A 23,505-nucleotide genomic window follows, 5' to 3' on the forward strand; every position below is an offset into this window, starting at 1 on the left:
TTACATTTTTTTTTTTTTTTTTAAATCATTCTAAAAGAGCCTAGTAGTAAAGGGGTCAACAAGATCATTTAAAAACTAGCAGTCGACTGTTTAATTGATATCTCAATACATGTTACATTTAGTGTCACACCCTTTTTAAGAAGTCTGCACCTAGATGATGGAGTTAAGTGAGCAACCTACACAGCATCAATTTGTTTGTGCAACATTTAGTGGAACTCAATTTTTCAAGAAAACATTTTATATTGGGATGGTCTCCACGCAGCATATTAAACATACTAAGTTTTTTTTTTTTTTTTTTAAGTGTGTTACTTCAACAAGAGATTAAACCTTAAACCACTATTTATATTTTATTTTTACTTTAAAACTTCCCTATCATTTAGGGGTAAAATATTATTTTCAAAATAAACTATACACCTATACAAAACACAAATGATACAAAATTGGATAGTCACGGTGCATCACAACAAATAACTTAAAGTGTCTAAAACTCCCATGTTTTCTTTAAGGTGCTATTTTACAGAATTTGCTTTGCAAGATAAATACATTTAGCATTTGCAAGCTCAGATTTTACAGAATAAATAAGTCGGCTGTTGCTAATGAAATGGATTCTTACATCAGTACCAAAAACAACAATGCAATGCATGCTTAAGAAATCAGGATAACTGGTATTAATGAAAGTGGTTAAATATGTGAAACACTTTCTTGCTAAAACACATTGTAAAAATTGACGAAACAATCTTATTTGTGTCCTCATTCTACTCTATAGCATTGTACATATTCTTTAAAAAAAAAAAACACATTTCTACATGATACCTGGAGTAAATGTATATAAAAAAAAATCTATTGGAAAGCTGCAGTAGCTGGACTGGCATGCTCTAAATTAATGTAAATTTTAGTCAAGAAAAGGGGGTTGGGGGGAGTCCACCAATTCTGGCTGATACAGTGTACACTCAGTCAAGACTCATCGTACCTTCCAACGGCATACTAAAGGTCACTGAGCCTTTAAATGTTCTCTTCCGTGCTGATACAGGTACTTCAAAGCACATCATCGCTCTGCCTCTAAGGAGCATTGTGCACCTGCCATTAATGTGATTCGTTGATCACTGAGGGTAACACATTTATCTTCATGATTTCCAGGAAATTGATGCATGTTATCATTTTGGCATCTTCCAATTTTTGAGTAGCAGTATGTACCAGGCAGCAGATGACCTCCTACAGCAGGATGGGTGTACATTTAGATGTCTGTGAGCAGCTGAACAGCGTTGACCGATTTTCAGTTTCATTTTTAAACTTTGAGGTCTTGCTAAGTCTGCTGTAATGAAGAAAATAATTTTTTTTTAAAAATCTGTTGATAGATGCTTATATGCAGTAAAACCATGCACATGCCAATTCACTAGTGACCACAGTATATATATATAATATAAATATATATATATATATATATATAGTTACTAAAGGGGGTTAATACTTACACATTAACAGCACACTGGGACCAGGTAGATAATGTGCATAGCTTTATTGTAAACATGTTTGTCTGATTTTCATCTATTCCTTAATTTCATGCTAAACTGTAGTATGTATATCCGCGATGTTGCTGAACTACAACACCCATGATTATCTGGCCATCTACTGTATTTAAGAAATTTTGGGGAGTTGTAGGCCATCAATCTAAAGGGAGCCATCATTTGAGATACCTGTTTTAAGGAGACGACTATTAAGAATATTTGTCTATGGGAGCATTTTGAAAATAGGATCACTCACTCAGAAGGACTCTATAATGCTACCCATCTTGCCCCACAAAATATTGATGTGTTGATGACCCAATATGTCATGTTCCAAACTATTTCATTCTTTCAAAGAGTTTAAAGTTATTTATAAAATTATCATTTACATATCAAAAGAATGTGGGGAGAAAAAAAAAATCCCCAGAAATATAAGTAAAATAAACATACAATGAAGTATAACATCTGCATGTCATAAGGCAAACAAAATATGAAATGTAAATGATTGATTCGTAAACTTTGGCTTAGCCAGCCCCATACAGTTTTGATCATTCGGTCAATGATGAAAAGCTATGTTTAAAATAGCATGGCAGGAAATCTAGACTTGCTATTTACGCACATTTATGTATCTAACGCTATTTTCAGTAATATTTGTAGCGCGTAATACATTTTCGTCATATGATAAATATGTTAAGTATCTTATACTTAAAGGGACACTCCAGACCCCTAGAACACTTTAGCTTGTTGAAATGCTCTGTGCGTGAAGACTGATCTTTTTTGTTTTCATTTTACATTTAATAGAAATTGGTACTTTTATTTATCTATTAAACAACTGGCTCTGTTACTTCCTAGTTCGGTTAGCTCAGTGAAGCTAAATTCAAGAGGCAGCAATTGCTCAAAGCACCTGCCTTGCAAAGACGTCTTCTTGAGCTACATTGGGAAATCTGTGATTGGACAGCCACAGAAAGTCTGGGTGAGGTTAGAAGAGGAGGGCAGCCTTTGCAAGCTGTTTTTAGATATATCCCAATTAAAACATTGATAATTACATCATGCTTGTTTTTATTGGGATATATCCAATAAAAAGTTATTTTATTTTAATTTGGGCAGTGGAGTTTCCCTTTAATGTACATTTGTGGAGTGCTATTGTAACTACTCTCTAACCAGCACAAAAAAAAAATCTGTATAATGTCCAAAGCTGAATCTATGCATCTAATAGATATCTGTAAAACTATTTTCAAGCATATTACAGATGCAAGACAACAGGGATATTTGGGATACGGCTGAGAAATCTACAATTGAAAGACAAAAGTGTACATAGTGTAAATCTACATTAAATCATTAGTAAGTGATCATGAAATGCACTCACGAGATGTAGATGAAAAGATAGCGTTCTAGGGTGCCTCCCCCGATTATAATACAGCCTGTATTTTTTCATTCTGTCACTTCTGCATGTAATTTTAATTTATTTGGTCCCTGAGGAAGTTCCAGTTTGTGAACGAAACGCGTAGGACCTCATTTTTAAGCCTGTATTTCTACCTTTATTGCTGGGTGATTTTTCATCCTTAATAAATTGTTTTATTTTTTCTACCACCTTGGAAGTCCTGTTTTTTCACTTATCGTTTGGAGCAAGTGGAGAAAGGCACCAGCCCCCCATTATAATCGGGGGAGGCACCCTAGAACGCTATCTTTTCATCTACATCTCGTGAGTGCATTTCATGATCACTTACTAATGATTTAATGTAGATTTACACTATGTACACTTTTGTCTTTCAATTGTAGATTTCTCAGCCGTATCCCAAATATCCCTGTTGTCTTGTATTTTGCTGTGTAAAGGTCATCCGATCTGGGTGATGACCTGGGAGGCTGTCTTACTTGAATACTGAGATAAGTATATACTTTGTCACTTATACACACTATCTACTGTGGTGATATTATTTTTACGTATATATACTTTTCTGTAGTTTATATTACAGATGCAGTCTATTGCAGGAGCAAGTCACCAACTATGGAACCAAATAAATCATTCAAACGTGCATGCAGAATGCAAACATATTAGGGTTATAAGCCAGTTTTTCAGAAACCGTTTTCAACAGATAGCATTGCACTGAAGTACACAGACATTCTGAAGGGACGTTCAAGAAACATGCAAGGGGGCAAGACCTGGCGTTTGTGTCCACTGAGAAAGAACATGGAATGGGTGTTCTCTTCAGACTGGACCCTCTAGAACGGTTATTTACGAAAAACAATAAAACACTAATGCACAGACGCTGTGCTGGGCTAAAACTTTAAAAAGGACTATAGTGAATATAGCTGTCTGCAGTTGTAAATGGCCTTTCAAAAAAAAATTGTCTTAGAATTTCAAAATAACATGAAATTAACACTTGTGGAAGACTTCTCATTGAGCTGCATTGGGAAGTCTGTGATTGGACAGTCACAAAGTCTGGGCAGGATTAGAAGAGGAGGGCTTGATAGATCTCTAGTCTGCAGCCTTTGCAAGCCCTCCTCTTCTAACCCCACCCAGACTTGGTGACTGTGCAGAGATCCGCAGCTCTTGCAAGCTGTTTTTAAGATATGCATGCATGTTTTCATTTACAAAATATTTACGAAGTTGTTTTTTTTGGGGGGGGGGGGGGTATACATTTATGCAGAGTTTTTGTTTCTTTCCACCAGTGGCTGACTTAGCAATTCATCTCAGTCTGTCAATTCTACTTCAGCAACTCAATTTAATTAAACAATATAATTGTGCTCAATGTGTTTGGTTTTTAGTACATAAACCCCTCAGTGCTTGATAAATGAATAATACTGTGTGTGTTTCAGGAGTAATAACCTTTTACAATGATCGTACCTGCAAGGATTATGTTGCACACATATAGTTGCTATTCACTGATGTCATTGAAGGACAAACTACATGCAGGTTTTTCATCCCTATGCTGGGTACCTTCTGGTGCTATTATATGCGGAGATAATGTGAAGTTCCGAGACTGTCTGCTAGATTTGGCGAATTTCTTCAGTTCGCTGGCAATGGAAATGCCTTTTCTCTTGTCATCTCTTGCTGCCTGCAAATACACATCGACATTAAACATGTGGTTGGTTATCTAAACGTTTTATAGGCAGGGGTGAGTGTGAAAGCTTTCTCACTCATCAGACTGAATTTTACTAGCATCACCGTTTTTACAATGCTTTTAAAAATAAAGCCTTTTCTGAGTCCCGCTATCTTTACGACTCGTTTTTATTTCCCACATCCGACTATGTCAGACAGGCTTAAACAAGCGAGAATGGGAAGCAAATTAGGCAAACGTGAATGGTCAAGGCAAAATTCGAAATATTTCACTCTTCTATTTAATGACAAAGTATTCTAACGTAAAAAAAAAAATACGACTAGGAGGTGTTGAGAATTCAGTATGGATCAACACATGGTTGCCAAAATAGCTGAATTAAAAAATAAAATGTCAAACTAAGCTGTTTTCCAGCCTATTTTGGCTTACAATTTGTAATTCCCTTCTGAAACGTTCTAAAATTCACAGTTAAATAAATAAACCCTAATGTCTGATTAGCAAAACACCAGAACTCTCAATAAATGACAAGGAATCCTTTAACATGGTTAATGCTTCTCAGGGTTCTCCAAAGTCTGGCCCTCCAGATGTTGCTGAAATACAAATCCTGTGATTCTTTGAATAAAATAGCCAGAGAATCATGGGAGTTGTAGTTCAGCAACATTTGCAGAGCAGGAGTTTGGAGAAACTTGTTCTAAATGATTGGGAGCAATAAAACATGTAAATATGGGACATTGTGCTGTAACTGTGCTATTCTGGTCACCAAGTGACACTGGTTCACAAGTTAACCTTCAAGTTATATTTATTTGAATTGGTAACACTAGCTTCAAAGAGACAACTAGAGAGTGAAAAGGGAAGACAGGTGTTTGGAAGATTGTTTGTAGAATGTACTTGGTCTGCAAAGCAGACATCTAAGCCTGCATGGGATGATCGAGCGGAAATGGCCGAGACATCGCCTCTTAAATCGCAGGAGGTGATGACACAGCATAGCAGCAAGCGTTCGCATGGCTGAAGGCATTTCTTCCATCACATCATCACTGGTTTTGGAAAACTGCATTTAAGAAAGCTTTTGGAAATATTACCTGCACTTGCTCCTTTAATTTAAGAATAAATTTCCCTGCTCCCTTCCACTTGCTCTGAGCCTGGAACACACATTCATGATCAGACAGGACCCTTTGACAGGTTTTGGTGGTAGAAGACTTCTTGTTTGAAGATTCTTTAGTTATTTCTTCCAGTAGAACGTAGTCAGCTGGGTTAGGGTTGCTGAGGATGCTGTATGAATATTTGGCTTTGCTGAGTGCCTGAGACAAGTAAATTGAATAAAATCAGAATGTGTAGCAAATTTTTTGCTTCAGATTTTATATTACACAATATGTGTTCCAAAAAGAACATCAACAATATCTATGTTTATATTCTTTGTTCTATCTCTACTGTTCATGACACCAATCAGGCAGGCAACCTTAGGCACTCCAGATGTTCTGGACTACATCCCCCATAATGCTCTTACACCAATAATGCTGGCAAAGCATCATGGGAGGTGTAGTTCAAAACATCTGGAGTGCCGAAGGTTGCCTATACCTGGAGTTACCTGCTCTAGATAGGCTGTGATTAAACGCTAAATTATCCAACTGTGGTGAGGTTTGAGTTTAATCTCACAACAACCTATTTAGTACTTGGCTATACACTGATGGGGAGACTTAAACTCCAAAATCCACACCAGTACCATGCTGATGAGACCCAAAAACCTGAAATTGTACAGTCCATGGTTGGTTTCTGTAAACAAGGAAGAGGACTGGGCACAGGTATGAGGTCCAGCGCAGTTTTTTTTAGATGAGGTACGTCAATGTTTGGCTCATAAATAGCCTTTATATAATCAAGAGCCTAAATAATACCTCATCCAATAAACCCGTAGAAGACTTTATATCTGTGCTCAGTCCTCTTCCTTGTTTATACTTAATTTGGTGCTTGGTTACCTTTGGACTGAAGGCATGGTTGGAGTCGTTCTATGTGTGCCTATCTATATATTTTTTTATAATTGTTTTCTGCCCACTGATTGTTTTGGAGCATACACTATACACTGATCAGTCACAACATTAAAACCACTGACAGGTAAAGTAATTAACATAGATTATATCATGACAATGGCACCTGTCAAGGGGTGGAATATATACAGTCAGTTCTTGAATTTCATGTGTTGGAAACAGGAAAAATGGACAATCGAAAAGATCTGAGTGACTTTGACAATGGCCAAATCGTGATAGACAAGTAGGTCAGAGCATGTCCAAAATGACAAGTCTTGTGGGGTGTATTTAGTACCTACCAAACGTGGTGCAAGGGAGGACAACCAACTGGTGAAACAGCATCAGGGTCATGGGTACCCAAGGCTCATTAATGCATGTGGTGAACGAAAGCTAGCTTATCTGAAATTGCTGAACATTTTAATGCTGGCCATGATAGAAAATTGTCAGAACACAAAGTGCATCACAGTTTGACTGGTCTGTGGTTACGCAGCCCAATATGCAGCAGAGTGCCCATGATGACCCCATGTAGACCACCAAAGGCAGTGGCTTCTTTCAGCAGGATAATGCACCCTACCACTATGGAAAAATTGTTCAGGAATTGTTTGAGGAACATGACAAAGAGCTCAATGTGTTGCTTTGGCCTCCATATTCCCCAAATCTTAATCATATTGAGTATCTGTGTGCTGGAACAACAAGTCTGATCTATGGAGACCCAACCTCGCAACTTGCAGGACTTAAAGGATCTGCTGCTAATGTCTCTGTGCCATATACCACAGGACATGTTCAGAGGTCTTGTGGAATCCATGCCTTGATACATTAGAGCCGTTTTGGCAGCCAGAGTGTGACTTTCACAATATCAGGTGGTTTTAATGTCGTGGTTGATCAGTGCATATCATACAATACTGTTTTAAACAAATGGGAAAGAAGCACTCATTTTTATTAAAAGTACTACTTCATTTTCTTCACTTAAAATTTGGCGACAAACCATTATGGAGGCAAGAGACAGGTTTTCATTTTAGTGTTGGCTTTCATTTTATGTCCACATGGTTTGTTTTTTCATTACTATCTATTTCCTATAAAAGCAGCTTAGATTGTAGTTACGTATGGACATATTGATTTAATTATGGAAGAATCAGATTTTTCATTGAAAGCAACATCTATAATTCACACACTGACCTGTTTATTGCACACTAGATAGACTTTTGGGGTTTTTTAATACATGGCTAGTGATTTTTAAAATGTATTTGCAATCAAGCAGAGCCCTTCCAACATCTGTGCTATTATTAAATAGCCTTGATTGGTATAGAGTTATACAATTTTAATGGTATGACGAGCATTTAGAGAGTTCTAAAAAGTGTAGCAGACATTCCTGTTACCTGCTGAATAACGTCCTGCGCTGTACTGAATCGTAACGCCTTAATAACAGTGCGTGGTTGTTCAGGAGAGACATCATGCACCTGAACAAAGAAACTGTCGTCATCTGAGCTAACAGTCGACTCCTTTTCTTCTTTCTCTTCTTGATAAACATTTTTGTCATTCATATTCTGAGAAAAATACAACACAAGAAAACAAAACAGAAAATGAAAACAATTTGATCATTTCTATTACGGACACTAGTTTTCATAGATTCTAGAAGTCAACTCAACATACTTCCTCTTGAGTTTTTAGAACGATTCTTCCCACGTATCCTTCCTCTGGGAACCAGCTATTAAGGATCTGCAGGATGTCTTCCTCTGGGCCGATCGGTCTCTGGAATGGCTGTTTCTTGCATTCGTTCTTGTCTTTGGATATAAAACATTTTTCCTCCATCAAGAAATAGTCATTGGGGTTTGCTTCATGTTTCTTTTCAGCAGCTAAGATCTGTAAGACAGGCAATAAAAATAAACTTTCTAGATCAGACTAACAAGAACTGTATTCCCCAGACTCCACTGCCTGCACGGACATCGCACTGTTATGCAAGGTTATGTGATGGCTGTGGATTTTTTTTCAGGTGTTTATGCTACCCTAGTCACACCTCCCATAGCTGCAGAGTGGTACATTTACAAATATACTTGTGTTTTCTAGTTGGAATTTTAGTGCAGTGTCACATATGCACCCCTTTATACTTCCAAGCCACTTCCACACACCCCAATATTCTCCATAATTCAATCTATCCACCACAATCCCGTCTTCATATAATGGACACTTTTCCCCTCATCAAATCACCACCTTGCCTGTCCCATGTCACATCACATATGTAAGTAACCTGCACTGATTGCTGCCTGTCCAGTGGCTACTGGTACTATTTCCTGGTAGCGTAGACTGCATGGCTATGTCACATGTCGTTTACAGATTTACAGCATGAGCTGTCTGTGAGCAGTGCTGATTAGTGAGCCACCACAAGTGAACAGGAGTCTCTAGGCACTTTAACCACTTCATCACAATCTTTCCATTTAATGTTAAACAGTTTTCGAATGTGTAACGGTGAACGAGGATCCGCATCCCGGCTCCAGCTGGTGCTATGTCTAAGGTGAAATTACATTCTCCCCAGCCATGACATGCGCATAGTCGACCTTTTGGGCATATGTTCCAAGACATTACCTTACACCTCCCCAATAAGACACGGACACAGATTTGAAGTGGAGAAAAACTTTAAATATAATAAATATATAAATAATAATTTGGGTCATTGCCAAACATTCCCAAGATCACATAATCTGTACTTTACCCCAATTATTAACAGTACTAGACCCACCGGCAATGACCCCTAACATATAATACAATAGCACATAACCATACATAATTGACATAACCAACATGGCCACAACATGCCTCATACCAATTGATTTTCGTAGTAGGGGCATACCGAGACACCCCTACCCCACCAGGTTGAGAACCACCTCCGGGTTCCAACCTCCAAATTTAGATAGTAGGGGCATACCGCCGACACCCCTACCCCACCAGGCTGAGAACCACCTACGGGTTCCAACCTACCAATTTTTCTTGCAGGGGCATACCGAGACACCCCCTACACCACCAGGTTGAGAACCACCTACGGGCTCCAACCTACCAAATACCAAATTCAACCATGTAAACATTGTTAACCAACCAAGCTTCCAGCTAGCAAAACTACCTAGCCTCCAATATCTTCCGCCAATGTCTTCACCAACCCCCGTCACCGTGGCCCAACGGGAGAAACAAAACCAAAACCAAAATAAAGGGAGGGAGGGTGGGACAACAACAGGTAAGTGTGATTACTTAAAATGGCTCCTGATCTAAGATGCTGGTTATTAATATCTGGCATCCTGTTAATGGCCACACCCCTTGTGACCACCTGACCATAACTCCCCTTTCCACATATGCCCGCCTCCTAGCTCTGTCAAGGCCCACTCCCCTTAGCTGCGCTGTTCCATGGGCTACATGACATGCGCATAGTCGACCTTTTGGGCATATGTTCCAAGACATTACCTTACACCTCCCCAATAAGACACGGACACAGATTTAAAGTGGAGAAAAACTTTGCCACGGCTTTATTAAATATAATAAATATATAAATAATAATTTGGGTCATTGCCAAACATTCCCAAGATCATATAATCTGTACTTTACCCCAATTATTAACAGTACTAGACCCACCGGCAATGACCCCTAACATATAATACAATAGCACATAACCATACATAATTGACATAACCAACATGGCCACAACATGCCTCATACCAATTGATTTTCGTAGTAGGGGCATACCGAGACACCCCTACCCCACCAGGTTGAGAACCACCTCCGGGTTCCAACCTCCAAATTTAGATAGTAGGGGCATACCGCCGACACCCCTACCCCACCAGGCTGAGAACCACCTACGGGTTCCAACCTACCAATTTTTCTTGCAGGGGCATACCGAGACACCCCCTACACCACCAGGTTGAGAACCACCTACGGGCTCCAACCTACCAAATACCAAATTCAACCATGTAAACATTGTTAACCAACCAAGCTTCCAGCTAGCAAAACTACCTAGCCTCCAATATCTTCCGCCACAGCTCAGGGCTTGACCCCTCAAGCCATCTGAGCGCCCCCCCCCCCAGCAGAAACAACGCACGCTGCAGGCCTTCTTGAACCAAAATTAAGAAACTCATTACCGACATCGGAAAGGTGCACCCCATCATACCTATAATAACCATGGAGCCTCGCTTCCAGAACTATATGTCGCACAACCACTCCCCCTATACATCTCACGAAAATGGACAACCGCTTATTAACTTGTCCCCTGCCCCCAGACACTGCCATTCGATCCCTAGCGTGACGCCAAAGGAACCGGGGCACCCATTCCGACCAAATCGAGATTACACCTGGTACCCGAGCCCTCAATCCGTCTAAATCCTGTTACCTACGGTGCACTAGCTCTCATTGGGGTACCCCCCCAAAATCATTACCAACTGCATAACGCAGCAGAAAATCTTGCAACTGCCCTGCACCTAAACGCCTCCAAAGTTCTGAGCAGACTTCTGTCCAACAAAATCCCTATAGCCAAACCACAATAACTTGACCACGCGCTGTGGAAAGCCCAGCTGTCCTCCTTGGGGTCGAACTGCAGCTCTCTTGCGCGCCCAATGGATGAATGAGTTGCCCACCAACCAGGCGACCGAACCTTCGGAGGAAAAGAAACAGGTTAACCACATGTAACCACAACCCGTAAGCGTAACTGTACCATTTACATGCAACATTGTTTTTTCATTTCATTTCATTTTTTCATTTTTTTCTTTTTCTTTTTTTTTTATTACGGTCTAACCTTACATATGACCGGAACCTGACGGACTCCCACCGTCCAATCCGCTTAACCGACTCTTCACCAAGGCCCAACCTGGCTGCTTCTGCAGCAGCCCCAATTCTGAGCGAATGTGTACCAAACTGCAGAGGACCCAACCCCTACTGAAAACTGGTACTCCGGTAATGACGACCCCTCCTCATGAGTGAGAAGGGAGCCCGTCCCCCTTGGGCGGGCCCGCACATATGCAGTTGCACAGGCAACCGGACACACTGACGACCCCGGAAACTCATAAGGTGTGACCAAGCCCCCAAACAAAACATGTTTTTTTTTTTTTTTTCGAGTGCCTCAAACTCGCGACAAATGCGATCCTGCCGCACGTCACATCCTCCACCTGGATTCTTCCACTGCCCGCTCGACAACCACTCACTAAATCACTTACCCGGAACGCCCCAAAGAACGCTAACGCAAGCGCAAGCGAGATTAAAAGTACTTCATGGCGAGAGTAACAGGGGCCTGGGAGCACCCCTACCAGCTGCCTCAGAATCCCTATCGACACCGGCCTCCTGGGATCAGGCGTCCTCCGACAGCTTGGCGGATAAGGAAACTCTTATTAATATCCTGCCTGCCACTCAACTGAAACAGAAAAGCCAAGGCAGCCATGTGCCTATCCACCATGAGATGAGAGGCCCCAGCAGCAAACAACCTGCGCAAATACCACACTAGTGTATCCGCCCGTACCTCAGCAGAATGGTGGCCACCCACGCATCTGCACACCTCCTCCCACTCCCTCCTGACCTTAACATACGCCTTCCAAATACTCGGCTAACGATTCCTTGATTAGGCGTCCAAACAGGAGGTCCCTAGCTGCCACATGTCGTCTGGACAGACCAGACCCTCCAACTGAGCCCCCGGCGCCGCCGCACAGAATTTCTTCCAGCAACGAGGCGGCGCGTCAGCGACAACATTCAAGAAACCGGGCCCATGACATGCCCTAAAAACTATGTTAAAATTGCATGCAAAACAACCCAAAATGCCGCAACAAGCGAATAACCGGAGTAGACAAGGCCAACAAATGAGTAACCACGGACACAACCGCCATGTCGTCTGAAAGAAAGCGCACTTTAGTATCCCGTAACCTAGGACCCCTAGTGCAAACGCAACTACCAAGGGAGACGATACCAAAATTCCAGATTACGAATTATAGGGTCCGCCTTCCACTCTTCCAGCCACGGCTCCGCACCCAAGTGTCCCGCAAAATACTCTCCAAACCCCTCACACCCCGAGGCGTCTGTAAAAAAGTACCAATTCCTTAGCTTGACCCGTGGGCTCCCGGAAGAGACCCTGCCAATAAAGTCCCTAAGGAACACCTCCCGCACAGCCAAATCCTCCCACATCGGGATCGTAACCCAAATAAATGATGAGAGGAACTAACCCCACATGTCGCCTTTGCTAACAACCTATTGAAAAACCCGCCCCACTGGCACAATGCTACAAGCAAATTCTAACGCCCGAGCGATGATTGCATCGGTCTCGACGTCACCTTACGCGCTGCCCCAGCCTCCCGGACAGCCTGACGTAATGCCACCAATTTATCTACCGGCAATTGACATTCCCCTGCCATCCAATCTATTTCCAAACCCAAGAAACTGAGACATGAGATCGGTCCCACTGTTTGTCAGCCGCCAAAGGGACCCCAAACACTTGGGCGACCCATTCCAGAGACACGGAGGAGTCATCCAGATAATGAACTATAAACTTGCTACCGACTCCACCTTAACTATCCCTACCAATAAAGTCTTAAACTTCTCAAAATACACACATGAGATGGAACGTCCCATGGGCAAACAAAGGTCAATGAAGAGCTCCCCGTCAACCCAACAACCCAAAAGGTAACAGACAGACAGCCGATTCCCCAGCAGCTTTCGCCACTACCGCCCCCCGCTCTGCATGCCAAACCAACTCGACAGCCGTGTCGAATAATGTAGAAGACACCGAGCGTAAACCCTCGTCAATGTCGTCGTTGACTGACGACCCTTTTGGGTACGAAGGTGATGTATGAGCCGGAACTTCCCCGGCTCCTTCTTCGGCACTACCCCCAAAAGAGGGGGGGGGGGAACCCGAAGACTCCCCAAGGGCGGGACGGTGAAGGGGGGGGGTCCCGCCAACCTACCTCGCACTACCTCTGGAAATTCCACCACCGATTTCTCTTCATGCAACAGACATTACAGACGGCGATCCAGAAAAAAGGGGGGGGAACAAAACCGAGTAGGAAACCCTCCCGCAGCTGCTTGTCGTAGCGCCCCCAGGCTAGACCCCCATACTTTCTATGAGCCTCCCAATTACGTCTAAATAACAAAAGAGCTGTGAGCACTTCCCTGGACACTTCTTGCCAATCACGCCGGCCCAAATGCAGAACGCTCGCAACCAATTGCCAAAGGACTTCAGGATCATCCTATACTTATCCCTCCCCCTCCTTGTTAGCGTCCTTGTCCTTCAAATCAAATGCACTTCCCTAATGGGAGAAGCACAAAATTTCAAGGAACTCACCCTTCCAAATCCTTCCCTTCAAGTCCAATGTTTTAATTTGCAACCAAGCGTCCCCGCGAAGGATATGTGTACATCCTGCCGTGCAGCATCAGGGTTGCTACCCGCCAGTTCCGCGCATTCTTTCCGCCCTCCGTACACATCGATATTGATGCCCCAGCCGTGACTACCAACTTACCTGCTTCTGACTGCGCTAACTTAACCCCTAAACCCCCGGGCTTGGTTCCCAGACACGCCCAAAAATTAAATCCCTGGCTGATCCTGCCCAGAGCCCCAACTATCTAAAAATGACCTCAAACCCTGTAAAATTGCCCGACTTATCTGTATTAGCAGATTCACCAGTCGCTCCTTTGGTCGAGAGCGTGGGGGGATCCGTCGAGATTCCGCCGTCCAAGGACCAGGAGTACTTGCCAATCATCCGGTCCCTGTGTCCTAGGCCCTCTCATGGCCCGTGGAAGGATGCTCCAGTGATCTGTAAGGAGAAGAAGAAGACCTGGGTAGGGCGTCTTGTGTGTCACCATAACCCTCCGGTCCAGTCGCTGCCCTTGTAGCCCCCTGCCTACCAACTGCCCCCCCCGCCGTCACCAGCCTGACCCGTACCGGGGCCAACCACCGGGGCTACCCTTGGCATGGCAACCGAAGGGGCAATGGTGTCAGAGGTCGATTCACCCGGGCGATGAACTCCTGCTGTCCTAATTCCGCCACCGCCAACAGCACTTCCAGCGCTCCCAAGTCCTGCTGCCAAGCCTGCCGCACCGATCCTCCCTTCCTTGTAGATCCCCGTCTGCACTGGCCATTTGCCCGAACTCCTGTCTCCATCCGCCACCTCTCCTGCTGTACCTCCCCGTTCGGCAAACGAACAGTCAGCAGTATGGCTACCTCCACGTTCACCTCCCGAACGTTCGGCAGTTTCAGCCCCTCCGCTACTTCCCCTACCTCCACGCTCACTTCCCGAACGTTCGGCAGTGTCAGATTCAGTTCCCGAACCAGCAGCCTGCAACTCCTACCTCACTCGACGCCGTGTTTGTACGGCCGCCCAGCGACACCTCCCGCGACCTCATTCCACTTGCGGCCTTCCTGCCCGCCGCCTCCAGAAGGGTTCCGTGGATGCCGGGAGCCTGTAACCCTGCTGAGGCTCAACCTCTGAAAGGGAGGGGGTGCCTTGTCCTCCTGACCGGCCTCTGTCCCAGGGAGATCCCAGAGCCGGGCGGCAAGGCCTCACCAAGGCGGTCTCTCAGCAGGGCCGGACTGGGAATAAAAAGCAGCCCTGGGTGCCACAGCTCACTGAGCCCACCTTGCTCCTTGATCTGTGCTTGCTCAGCTCTTGGCTGAGAAGCAGCCTGCCTGCAGCTCTGTCTGGCCCCCTGCTCACTCCTCTCCCTGCCTGCCTGCAGCTCTGTCTGGCCCCCTGCTTGCTCCTCTCCCTGCCTGTAGTTCTGTCTAGCCCCCTGCTCACTCCTCTCCCTGCCTGCAGCTCTGACTGGCCCCCTGCTCACTCCTCTCCCTGCCTGCAGCTCTGTCTGGCCCCCTGCTCAGCCCTCACCCTGCCTGCAGCTCTCCCTGGCCCCCTGCTCACTCCTCTCCCTGCCTGCAGCTCTGTCTGGCCCCTGCTCACTCCTCACCTTGCCTGCAGCTCTGTCTGGCCCCACTCCTCCCCCATTCTGCAGCTCTGTCTGGCCACACTCTTCTCCCTGCCTGTCAGCACAACAACAGGTAAGTGTGATTACTTAAAATGGCTCCTGATCTAAGATGCTGGTTATTAATATCTGGCATCCTGTTAATGGCCACACCCCTTGTGACCACCTGACCATAACTCCCCTTTCCACATATGCCCGCCTCCTAGCTCTGTCAAGGCCCACTCCCCTTAGCTGCGCTGTTCCATGGGCTACATTCCAATTCACACAAAGAATGGGAGCGTATGCTAGGTTGAGAGTGGTCAGCTCATGCTCTCAGCCAATCACCGCTGCTCATGCGAATGTGGGAGCCCAAGAGGGCCCTTATTCAGTGAGGAAAGTTATACTCAAACCACTATAACCACTTAAATAATGTGAAATTGTTATATTGCGTATAGTGTCCCTTTAAACTATCCAACAAGGCAAAGGCAAGTCAAACATTTGAAACAATATATTCATAATCTATCCACGATATTTTACTTGAAAAACATGACCCATATATAACATTATGACATCAATCCAGAGAGGTATTGATGTTGTTCAATAGAATACTACAATTATATTGTAACAGTCATTGCCAATGTGCACAGCAAGAGCCACATTTAGTTAGGACAAATAAAAAATAAGAGTTGGAGAAAGATCGAAAGTGAATTTGTTGTGCTTTTTTAATTTATTTTTTTCTAGGTCACACTAAAGTGAAGGTAGTGAAATACTGGGCTTATTTACGGATACATTTGCAGTAATTACTTGACTACCAGCGTCATTATTTCTGACTCACATTTTGGAATGTACACAAGCTTTACACCTGTAAAGCAAAACAATAATAAACAAAAAAAAAAAAAAAATAACATTGCTGTAAAGTTAAATGAATGGCTGATTCTGAAAAGATAAAAAAAAAAAAAAATCAAAACATACAGAAAATGTAAAAATAAAATAAAATAAATACACCGTTTAGAAACGGATGACCCAACTGTAAAATTTAGGCCAAAAGAGAAATTCACCAACTAAACACAACTTTGCTAATTTTGCCTGAATTATTCAATTTAGTTCTACAACATTTTGTTAATTAGCGAATCATCTGTAGACTGTGTAGCTAAAATTTAAATGAGCTTGTCACCATAATCGCTCGAGTATTATTATTACTTTTGAATTTACTTTCAAATTGCCATAGAAGGTAATATGCCAGTTTATATAAACTTCATTATATATATTTATAAAGCTTGCAACACAGGCAGACACTAAGTGTTGCAGCGTGCGTGTTAACTGAGAACGAAAAGTTCTAGCAAAAAATATCTGGAAGTGAACGGGCTAACATATCTGTGTCCTTAACTCATTCGCCTATTAAAATGCTCTCTTAGCCCCGCTGTAAAAGTGAAAAGACAGACACACGTTCTTATTTACTGTAATGAAATAGGAAACCTTTCATAGTATGACGGCAGGAAGAGCATTTTGCGGTCACATTTCTTCACAATGAATGAATGAATGTTGGATTAATATCTTAAAGCTCCTGGTTACAGCAAACCATCTCAGAAATGAATAATAATAAAAAAACCCCCAGAATATACAGTATAGAATTGCAGATACAGAGGTCAGCAAATTGACACCAAATGAAATATCAATGCTACTGCAATAGTAACTGCGGGATCTACTGGGAAGTAGTATATTTTGTGCTGATGGTGTTGGCATTAAAGTTAATAGAATGGGAATTTAAACACAAAGTAGACGCACTAGCATTCATCATGCAATGTCGTCTTGTCACTCTTAATAAATTCCCAGAGACACTACTTCTACACTGGACACTTGATTAGTAGGTAAAAAAAAAAAAATCGAAAAAAAAAAAAATCACTCAATCACTGTTAATGGCATAAATGAGCTATTGGTTATACTGAACATCAGTAAAGAGAGACTTTTTTATTTTATTATTGAGACACTGAAATTGAAATTGCAGATAACACATCATCACACAAAAATGGACAACAATGCATGTTTTGGCAGACGCTGCAAAAAATACTTTTCATGGCACCTCCCCTGTCGTCTCATCCAAAAGGATAAGAAAGACTACACAGAATGAGTACAAGTGCTTGTACTGCTTGTATAACTGGGCAGTTTTTGGAAACTACAAAAAAATAAATAAACATCTGCCACCTTCAGTTTCCTTGCGCAAGTGCATACAAACTATCGCATTTTCATAAACTTACTTGATCTAGAAGTTGTTTTGCTGTTGTCCCACAACAAACGTTAAAGACAGAGAAGGGTTCTGGCCCAGGAATTTCATGTACTGTAACTTTAAACATAGAAGTCACCCTCCTTTCTTCTGAGCTAAAAAACTTGAGAGCAAATAGAAATAATGCATGATTAGAATGTTTCCACGTGTTTCTAGGAATACCTATGTTAACAGAAGTGTCAAAACCACAGACACTGAAATGCAAATCTTGTATGGAGAGGCTCAGAGCTGTACAAAAAGTTCCAAGAAAACAATGGCAGACTATGCTTTCCTAGCGAACTGGTAGAGATCTGTAACTCTGCTAACACAGATCACTGCTTCCTGCAGTGATGAGGGGGCTGGATAGGGAAAAAATTAAGTTGTAAAGTTGTAACTTTAAAGGGACACTATAGTCATCAGAAAAACTACAGCTTATTGAATTTGTTCTGGTGAGTAGAATCATTACCTTCAGGCTTTTTGCTGTAAACACTTTTCAGAGAAAATGCAGTGTTTACATTACAGCCTAGTTATAACTTCACTGACCACTCCTGAGATAGCTGTTAGGGATCCTTCCTGGGTCATGGCTGCCTAAAAAGCATCCAAACATTCAGTATCTCCTCCCTCTGCATGCAGACACTGGACTTTCCTCATAGAGATTCATTGATTCAATTCATCTCTATGAGGAGATGCTGATTGGCCAGGGCTGTGTTTGAATCATGCTGGCTCCTTGTCAGTCTCAGCCAATCCTATGGGGAAGCATTGTGATTGGATCAGGCCACCACTTCTGATAATTTCAGCAGACTGCTTGTTTCTCTGAGGCAAACAGCATTCAGAGTTACAGCTTCAGGCTTGAATATAGTAAGATTTTGCTATATTTATGGAGGCATGAGGGGCTAGATGGTGGTTTTAACACTATAGGGTCAGGAGTACATGTTTGTGTTCCTGACCCTATAGTGATCATTTAAAGCCCAATCCCCAAGCCATCTCTGCAAATAAGCCTCTTCAATTCTACGCGGCTCTGTACCAAGCTGATATTGGGGAAAAAATAGCCGGTGAGGATCAAGTTATATTTTCTAAAACAGAATCCCAATTCCGTTTTATTCTGCGCCGATTTAAATCAATATTTATTAAGATGTAGTAGAGTATAAATCAAATTTTAATTGTAATAACTCTAATTATTATTTTTACATGAAAACTGAGACATTCCATGCAGATGACGTGGTTATTTAAAATAACTCTTTATATTGTCCATTTCTTTAAATGTAATGCTGGGATTTTATTTTTACAAAGCAGCATGCATGCCCAAATGATTAATGAGTTATTGATATAAATAACATATTGTGCATATAGTTCACTATTTAAACAAATATATTTAAATTGTAAAATAGCATTCCACAGATAAATTAGTGAAAGCAGACCATTTTCTTGCCAGCATCCATCTCCGATATTAGCTGTGAACCAACTAAAGAGTTTGTATAATAAAAAATAACCTAAAATTCACCATATTAATGTATTTGACAATGCAAGTGTAAGATGGCGATATTACATGGTAATCATCTAAACCAGGGGTCAGCAACCTATGGTACTCCAGGTGGTTTTGCACGGCACTCAAGGCTGCCAGAGCCAAACAGACTTCTGCCTAGGAAGAGTCCCAGTGCGATCTCATATATCTGCTAGTACAAATGGAGCGGTGATTGCAGGTGGTGAGGGGCAATCTTCAGCTTACTCATTGCAGCACGTAGAGGAGGTTATCTCATAAAACATCCTCCCAGCATTTGTGAAATGTAATCCACACTGGAGTAGAGCAACCCACAGCAGCTATCACATCTCCTGTCCGTGTCCTGTGTCTGGCCTACCCAGTCCACACTGGACCTCAGGGAAGCAAGCAAACCACACTGCTAGATATACACAGAGCTGGAGAAGAAACCTCAACCTCATACAAGTAATACAAACAGCCCACATAGAGTCCCCACAAACACCAACACCACAGACAATCCACATACATACACACAACCCCACAACCAGCCTCTTACATGAAATAATACAAACAGTCCCACACATACACAAACCACCAAACACACAATGTGACATATAATCCATACAATTCCACAAGCAGCCCCTATACACAGCACACATTCGTAGGTATGATACACAATACCACAAACTACTCATGAACATATAAAACTGCCACATACACACAAATACAATGCTACAAAGCAACTGTATCACCCATAAATAACGCAATCAGTATTTGGCAACACACACACACCTCTATTTAAAAAAAACAGGAACGGCACGCCAACGTACGTCAAGATCTTGTTTTGGCACAATACTGCTGAAAGGTTGCCTACCCCTAATCTAAACCATCAATTAACAACGGCCTTTTCAGGCCCTGTTTCTATAAATTATTACTTCAGAGAACTCTATCAATAAGTACTGATACATCAAATATCTGTATATAACCTTTTAAAGGAACACCCAACTAATGTTTTCAATAATCTAATATATATACCCCCCGAAAAAATCATGCATGTATATTTTTCTACATAATCTTTTTTGTGGGGGGATTGGGGCGAGGATAGATACATCCTATCTGTATGTATTAGTGTCTATGTCTGTGTATCTGCATGTTTGTCAGTATGTAAATCTGTATGTGTGCTGGTGTGTATCTGTGTACATATGTGTGTCAGTGTAACTGCATGTCTGTGTGTGTGTTTGTATTTGGATGTGTGTATATGTGTGTGTATGAATGTGCATACATCTCAACATTCAAATTCAAACACTACATACAAACACACCCCTGCATTCAAACATCAACACGGCATACAGACACACTCCTACATTCAAAGACAAACACTACACAGAAGTAAACCGCTGCTTCAGTTAAATGGTGACAGTACATAAAACCACACAACACAACAGTACACACAAATATACATTCACACGCACATACTCCATGCAAAAACATGCTTACATTTATACCTACAAACACTGTTCAGAGCTAAATACAAGCCTGCAAGGTTGGGCAAATGGTAGATCCCCGGCTGGCAAAGCATTGTGGGAATTGTACGACTGATGGGAATCTACCTTTTTTCCAATCATTACGAGGTGGGGGCCCAAAAAAATTCTTGCACCATGGCCCTTTCTACTTTAGTTCTGCTACGGGACACAGCATACATATTCTTTTGCTTATTTGCAGATACCTTGCTAAAATACTTCTCTTGGTGGTGCATTTGTGAAGCTAAGTAATGTAGATGAGAAACAATGAATTAATTACATTCACCTACCAAAGACGCCGGCAGTGCACTTCCACTGGGAATCTCTTCCATTCTTCTACTCTGTATGAATAAAGTGGAGATTTCCAAGGACTCGTTATGTAAGTTACGGAGCTGCAGGTGTCGGTAACCTAGAGTAAATATATAACAAAACCAAAAAATGCACTATGACCTTGGAAACCATAGACTGCAAAAATAAATAAATAAAAATTACAACAACAAAAAAGTTAACACTCATAAAATAGTCTAAAAAGTTAACAAACTTTAGATGATTTCGGATGGTAATTTTTACAAAATTTCTATTTTTTTTTTTTATATAGCTGATTTCTTCCTGAGCTTTTTAATAAAAATCTTTTATCTGAAATATTGATATCCCGGTGTCAATTTTAATGGTAAATGAGTTTGCGGGAATACAGAATTCTATAATTGTTCCTTCGATACAAAAATCTAAGGCAGTGTATTATAAGACTGAACATATATACAGAAAAGCATCGAAACGCAGCTAACAGACGGGGCATGGGCACTGCTAATTTGGCTGAGTAAACATACATCTGTGTAGTTTGCATTCCCTTGTGTCCCACTCCTCGAGGGAATGTTGACGTCAGTATAACTGTGGCCTTTAGAACTGGTCACATCTGTACCAGTCTGGAGCAGGTCACTTGAAAGAAATTGCTTTTGTGATGAGAGACCATATCAAAACAAAAGGCAAAAATAAACTTACTATAAAAAGTCATTCACACAGCTCCTTAGAATGCATGGCTAATTCCTAAATGCGGATGTTTTTTTGTTTTGTTTTTTTAAAAATGTTTTATACAGAATCCCATACTCTAGAGTTTTCTCATTAACAATTGAAACTACTCCAAGTAGGCAATTCAATATAAAGCACCCAGACTTGATTATCTGTCCCCAAAAACTCTAATTATGGAACTGCAAATAAGGTAATTTATACAAAAATAATCCGATTTGCAGAAAACATATTTCGGAAAAAATTTAGTTTTAACTACTTTAAAAGTAATTTTAGTCAAATGCAAATTCCTTGTTCATATACAACAAACAAAAAAAATAGACATTTTTATACTTATTACATAACAATGAGGGTCTCTCACAGCAGGCATTGAGATGCTGCAGAACTTATAGGATGTTATGGTGCTCATGAGCCCCTATTGTCCTTGTCCAAATAATAACGATTCCATGTTTGTTAAAATAATACAAGTTTACATAGAACACAATTACCTCTCTTTAAAACTTTAAGGGGAATGATCCTTTGAGCAGTTACTGCAGAGCTGTTGTTTTCCACGACAGCGAAACGTAGAAAGACAAGATCTTCAAAATAAACCCGGAAGAGGAACTGTTCGTTCCACATGGGATTCAAGGTATTGCGGTGGATGGGTTTTGTTCTAAAATGGCAGCTGTCCACTGGCATCCCAAGGACATCAATTTCAATGCAAGGACTTCCAGTGCTGTTACTTGGACACACATTCTGTCCCGAGACTATCTGAAAAAAAAAACAGGCCGTTCAAAAATCAACTTTTATCAGCAAAATCATTTAATCATTCTATCCACCAGAGGATATTTCAGACAATAGACTGGATAGAACCCAGAGAATAATTACAAAATGGCTGCTTAAAAAAAAAACCCCAAAAACAGTAAAACCTTTAACATGTATTTTATGTACGTTATCAGAAGAATATACTATGTCCAGCCACATGCTTAGCACAGTGTTCAAATACGGTAGTAATTTTTCTTTTTGTTATTAAAAACATTAAAACAATACCAGAAAAGCCTCCAAAACTGTGGTTTTAAGCCCTCATTAGGAACCACAAATGCGTATGCATGTCATTTTAATGGGTTTCCCCATCCCCATTAGCAGAACAGGAAAATCATTATCTTCAGGCTCCCGTGAACTGCACACAATAGGAGGTTTACTGTAGCTCCATTGTATTTCCCAGTGGAATGGTAAATTCACATTAATTAACTTATTTTCCAGTTGAAGAATAGGTCACCAATCCAATGCCATGTACATAATCTGGTTAAGAACCACTTGTCTAAAACATGTTTCTATTATAAATATAAGTCCTGTTTAACTAGCGTTCCAGACACGTCTGTCACAAGAAAAATGAAAATAGCTAATTCGGAAATGTGTAGTACAAAGGTTCATTAAAACCATCTTGCATTTATATTTAAAGGTGTACTGTAACTTCTCTGAAATGTACAACATTAATTGAAAATAGCCTACAACTTTTGTTAACGGATCACTATAGGGTCAGGTAAACAAATATGTATTCCTAACCCTATAGTGTTTAACCCACCATTTAGGTGGCTTGCCCTCCCTCAGCCCCCCTTCAAAAGTTTAAAAACGAGTTTTAGCCAATAGAGATGCATAGAATCAATGAGGAAAGTTCAGTGTCTCCATCCAGAGCGTGAGGACGCTGAATGTCAGTGCTGCTTTTTCGGCAGCACTGACCCAGAAAGCACCTCCAGTGGCCA

General features: G+C 41.6%; 1 protein-coding gene across 8 annotated transcripts in view; it reads right to left on the minus strand.

The window, feature by feature from the left end:
• Nucleotides 1-836: 836 nt before the first annotated feature.
• The window catches only part of PLCE1 (phospholipase C epsilon 1), a 341,969-nt gene continuing 319,300 nt past the window's right edge, over nucleotides 837-23,505 (minus strand). For 7 of the 8 annotated variants that reach the window (XM_063434573.1, XM_063434570.1, XM_063434572.1 and 4 more), the window contains 8 exons: nucleotides 22,252-22,513; nucleotides 21,031-21,149; nucleotides 17,739-17,867; nucleotides 8,227-8,436; nucleotides 7,953-8,120; nucleotides 5,638-5,856; nucleotides 4,441-4,558; nucleotides 837-1,312 (listed from right to left, as the gene is read on the minus strand). In XM_063434573.1, the coding sequence (XP_063290643.1) occupies nucleotides 1,155-1,312; nucleotides 4,441-4,558; nucleotides 5,638-5,856; nucleotides 7,953-8,120; nucleotides 8,227-8,436; nucleotides 17,739-17,867; nucleotides 21,031-21,149; nucleotides 22,252-22,513 (1,383 nt within the window). In that variant the 3' untranslated portion in view covers nucleotides 837-1,154. Of the gene's footprint in view, nucleotides 1,313-4,347; nucleotides 4,559-5,637; nucleotides 5,857-7,952; nucleotides 8,121-8,226; nucleotides 8,437-17,738; nucleotides 17,868-21,030; nucleotides 21,150-22,251; nucleotides 22,514-23,505 lie in introns of all 8 variants that reach the window. The other variant, XM_063434574.1, reaches the window with a different exon arrangement.

This window comes from Pelobates fuscus, chromosome 10 (genome assembly GCF_036172605.1).
Source record: "Pelobates fuscus isolate aPelFus1 chromosome 10, aPelFus1.pri, whole genome shotgun sequence".
In the NCBI taxonomy this organism is placed as follows: domain Eukaryota; kingdom Metazoa; phylum Chordata; class Amphibia; order Anura; family Pelobatidae; genus Pelobates; species Pelobates fuscus.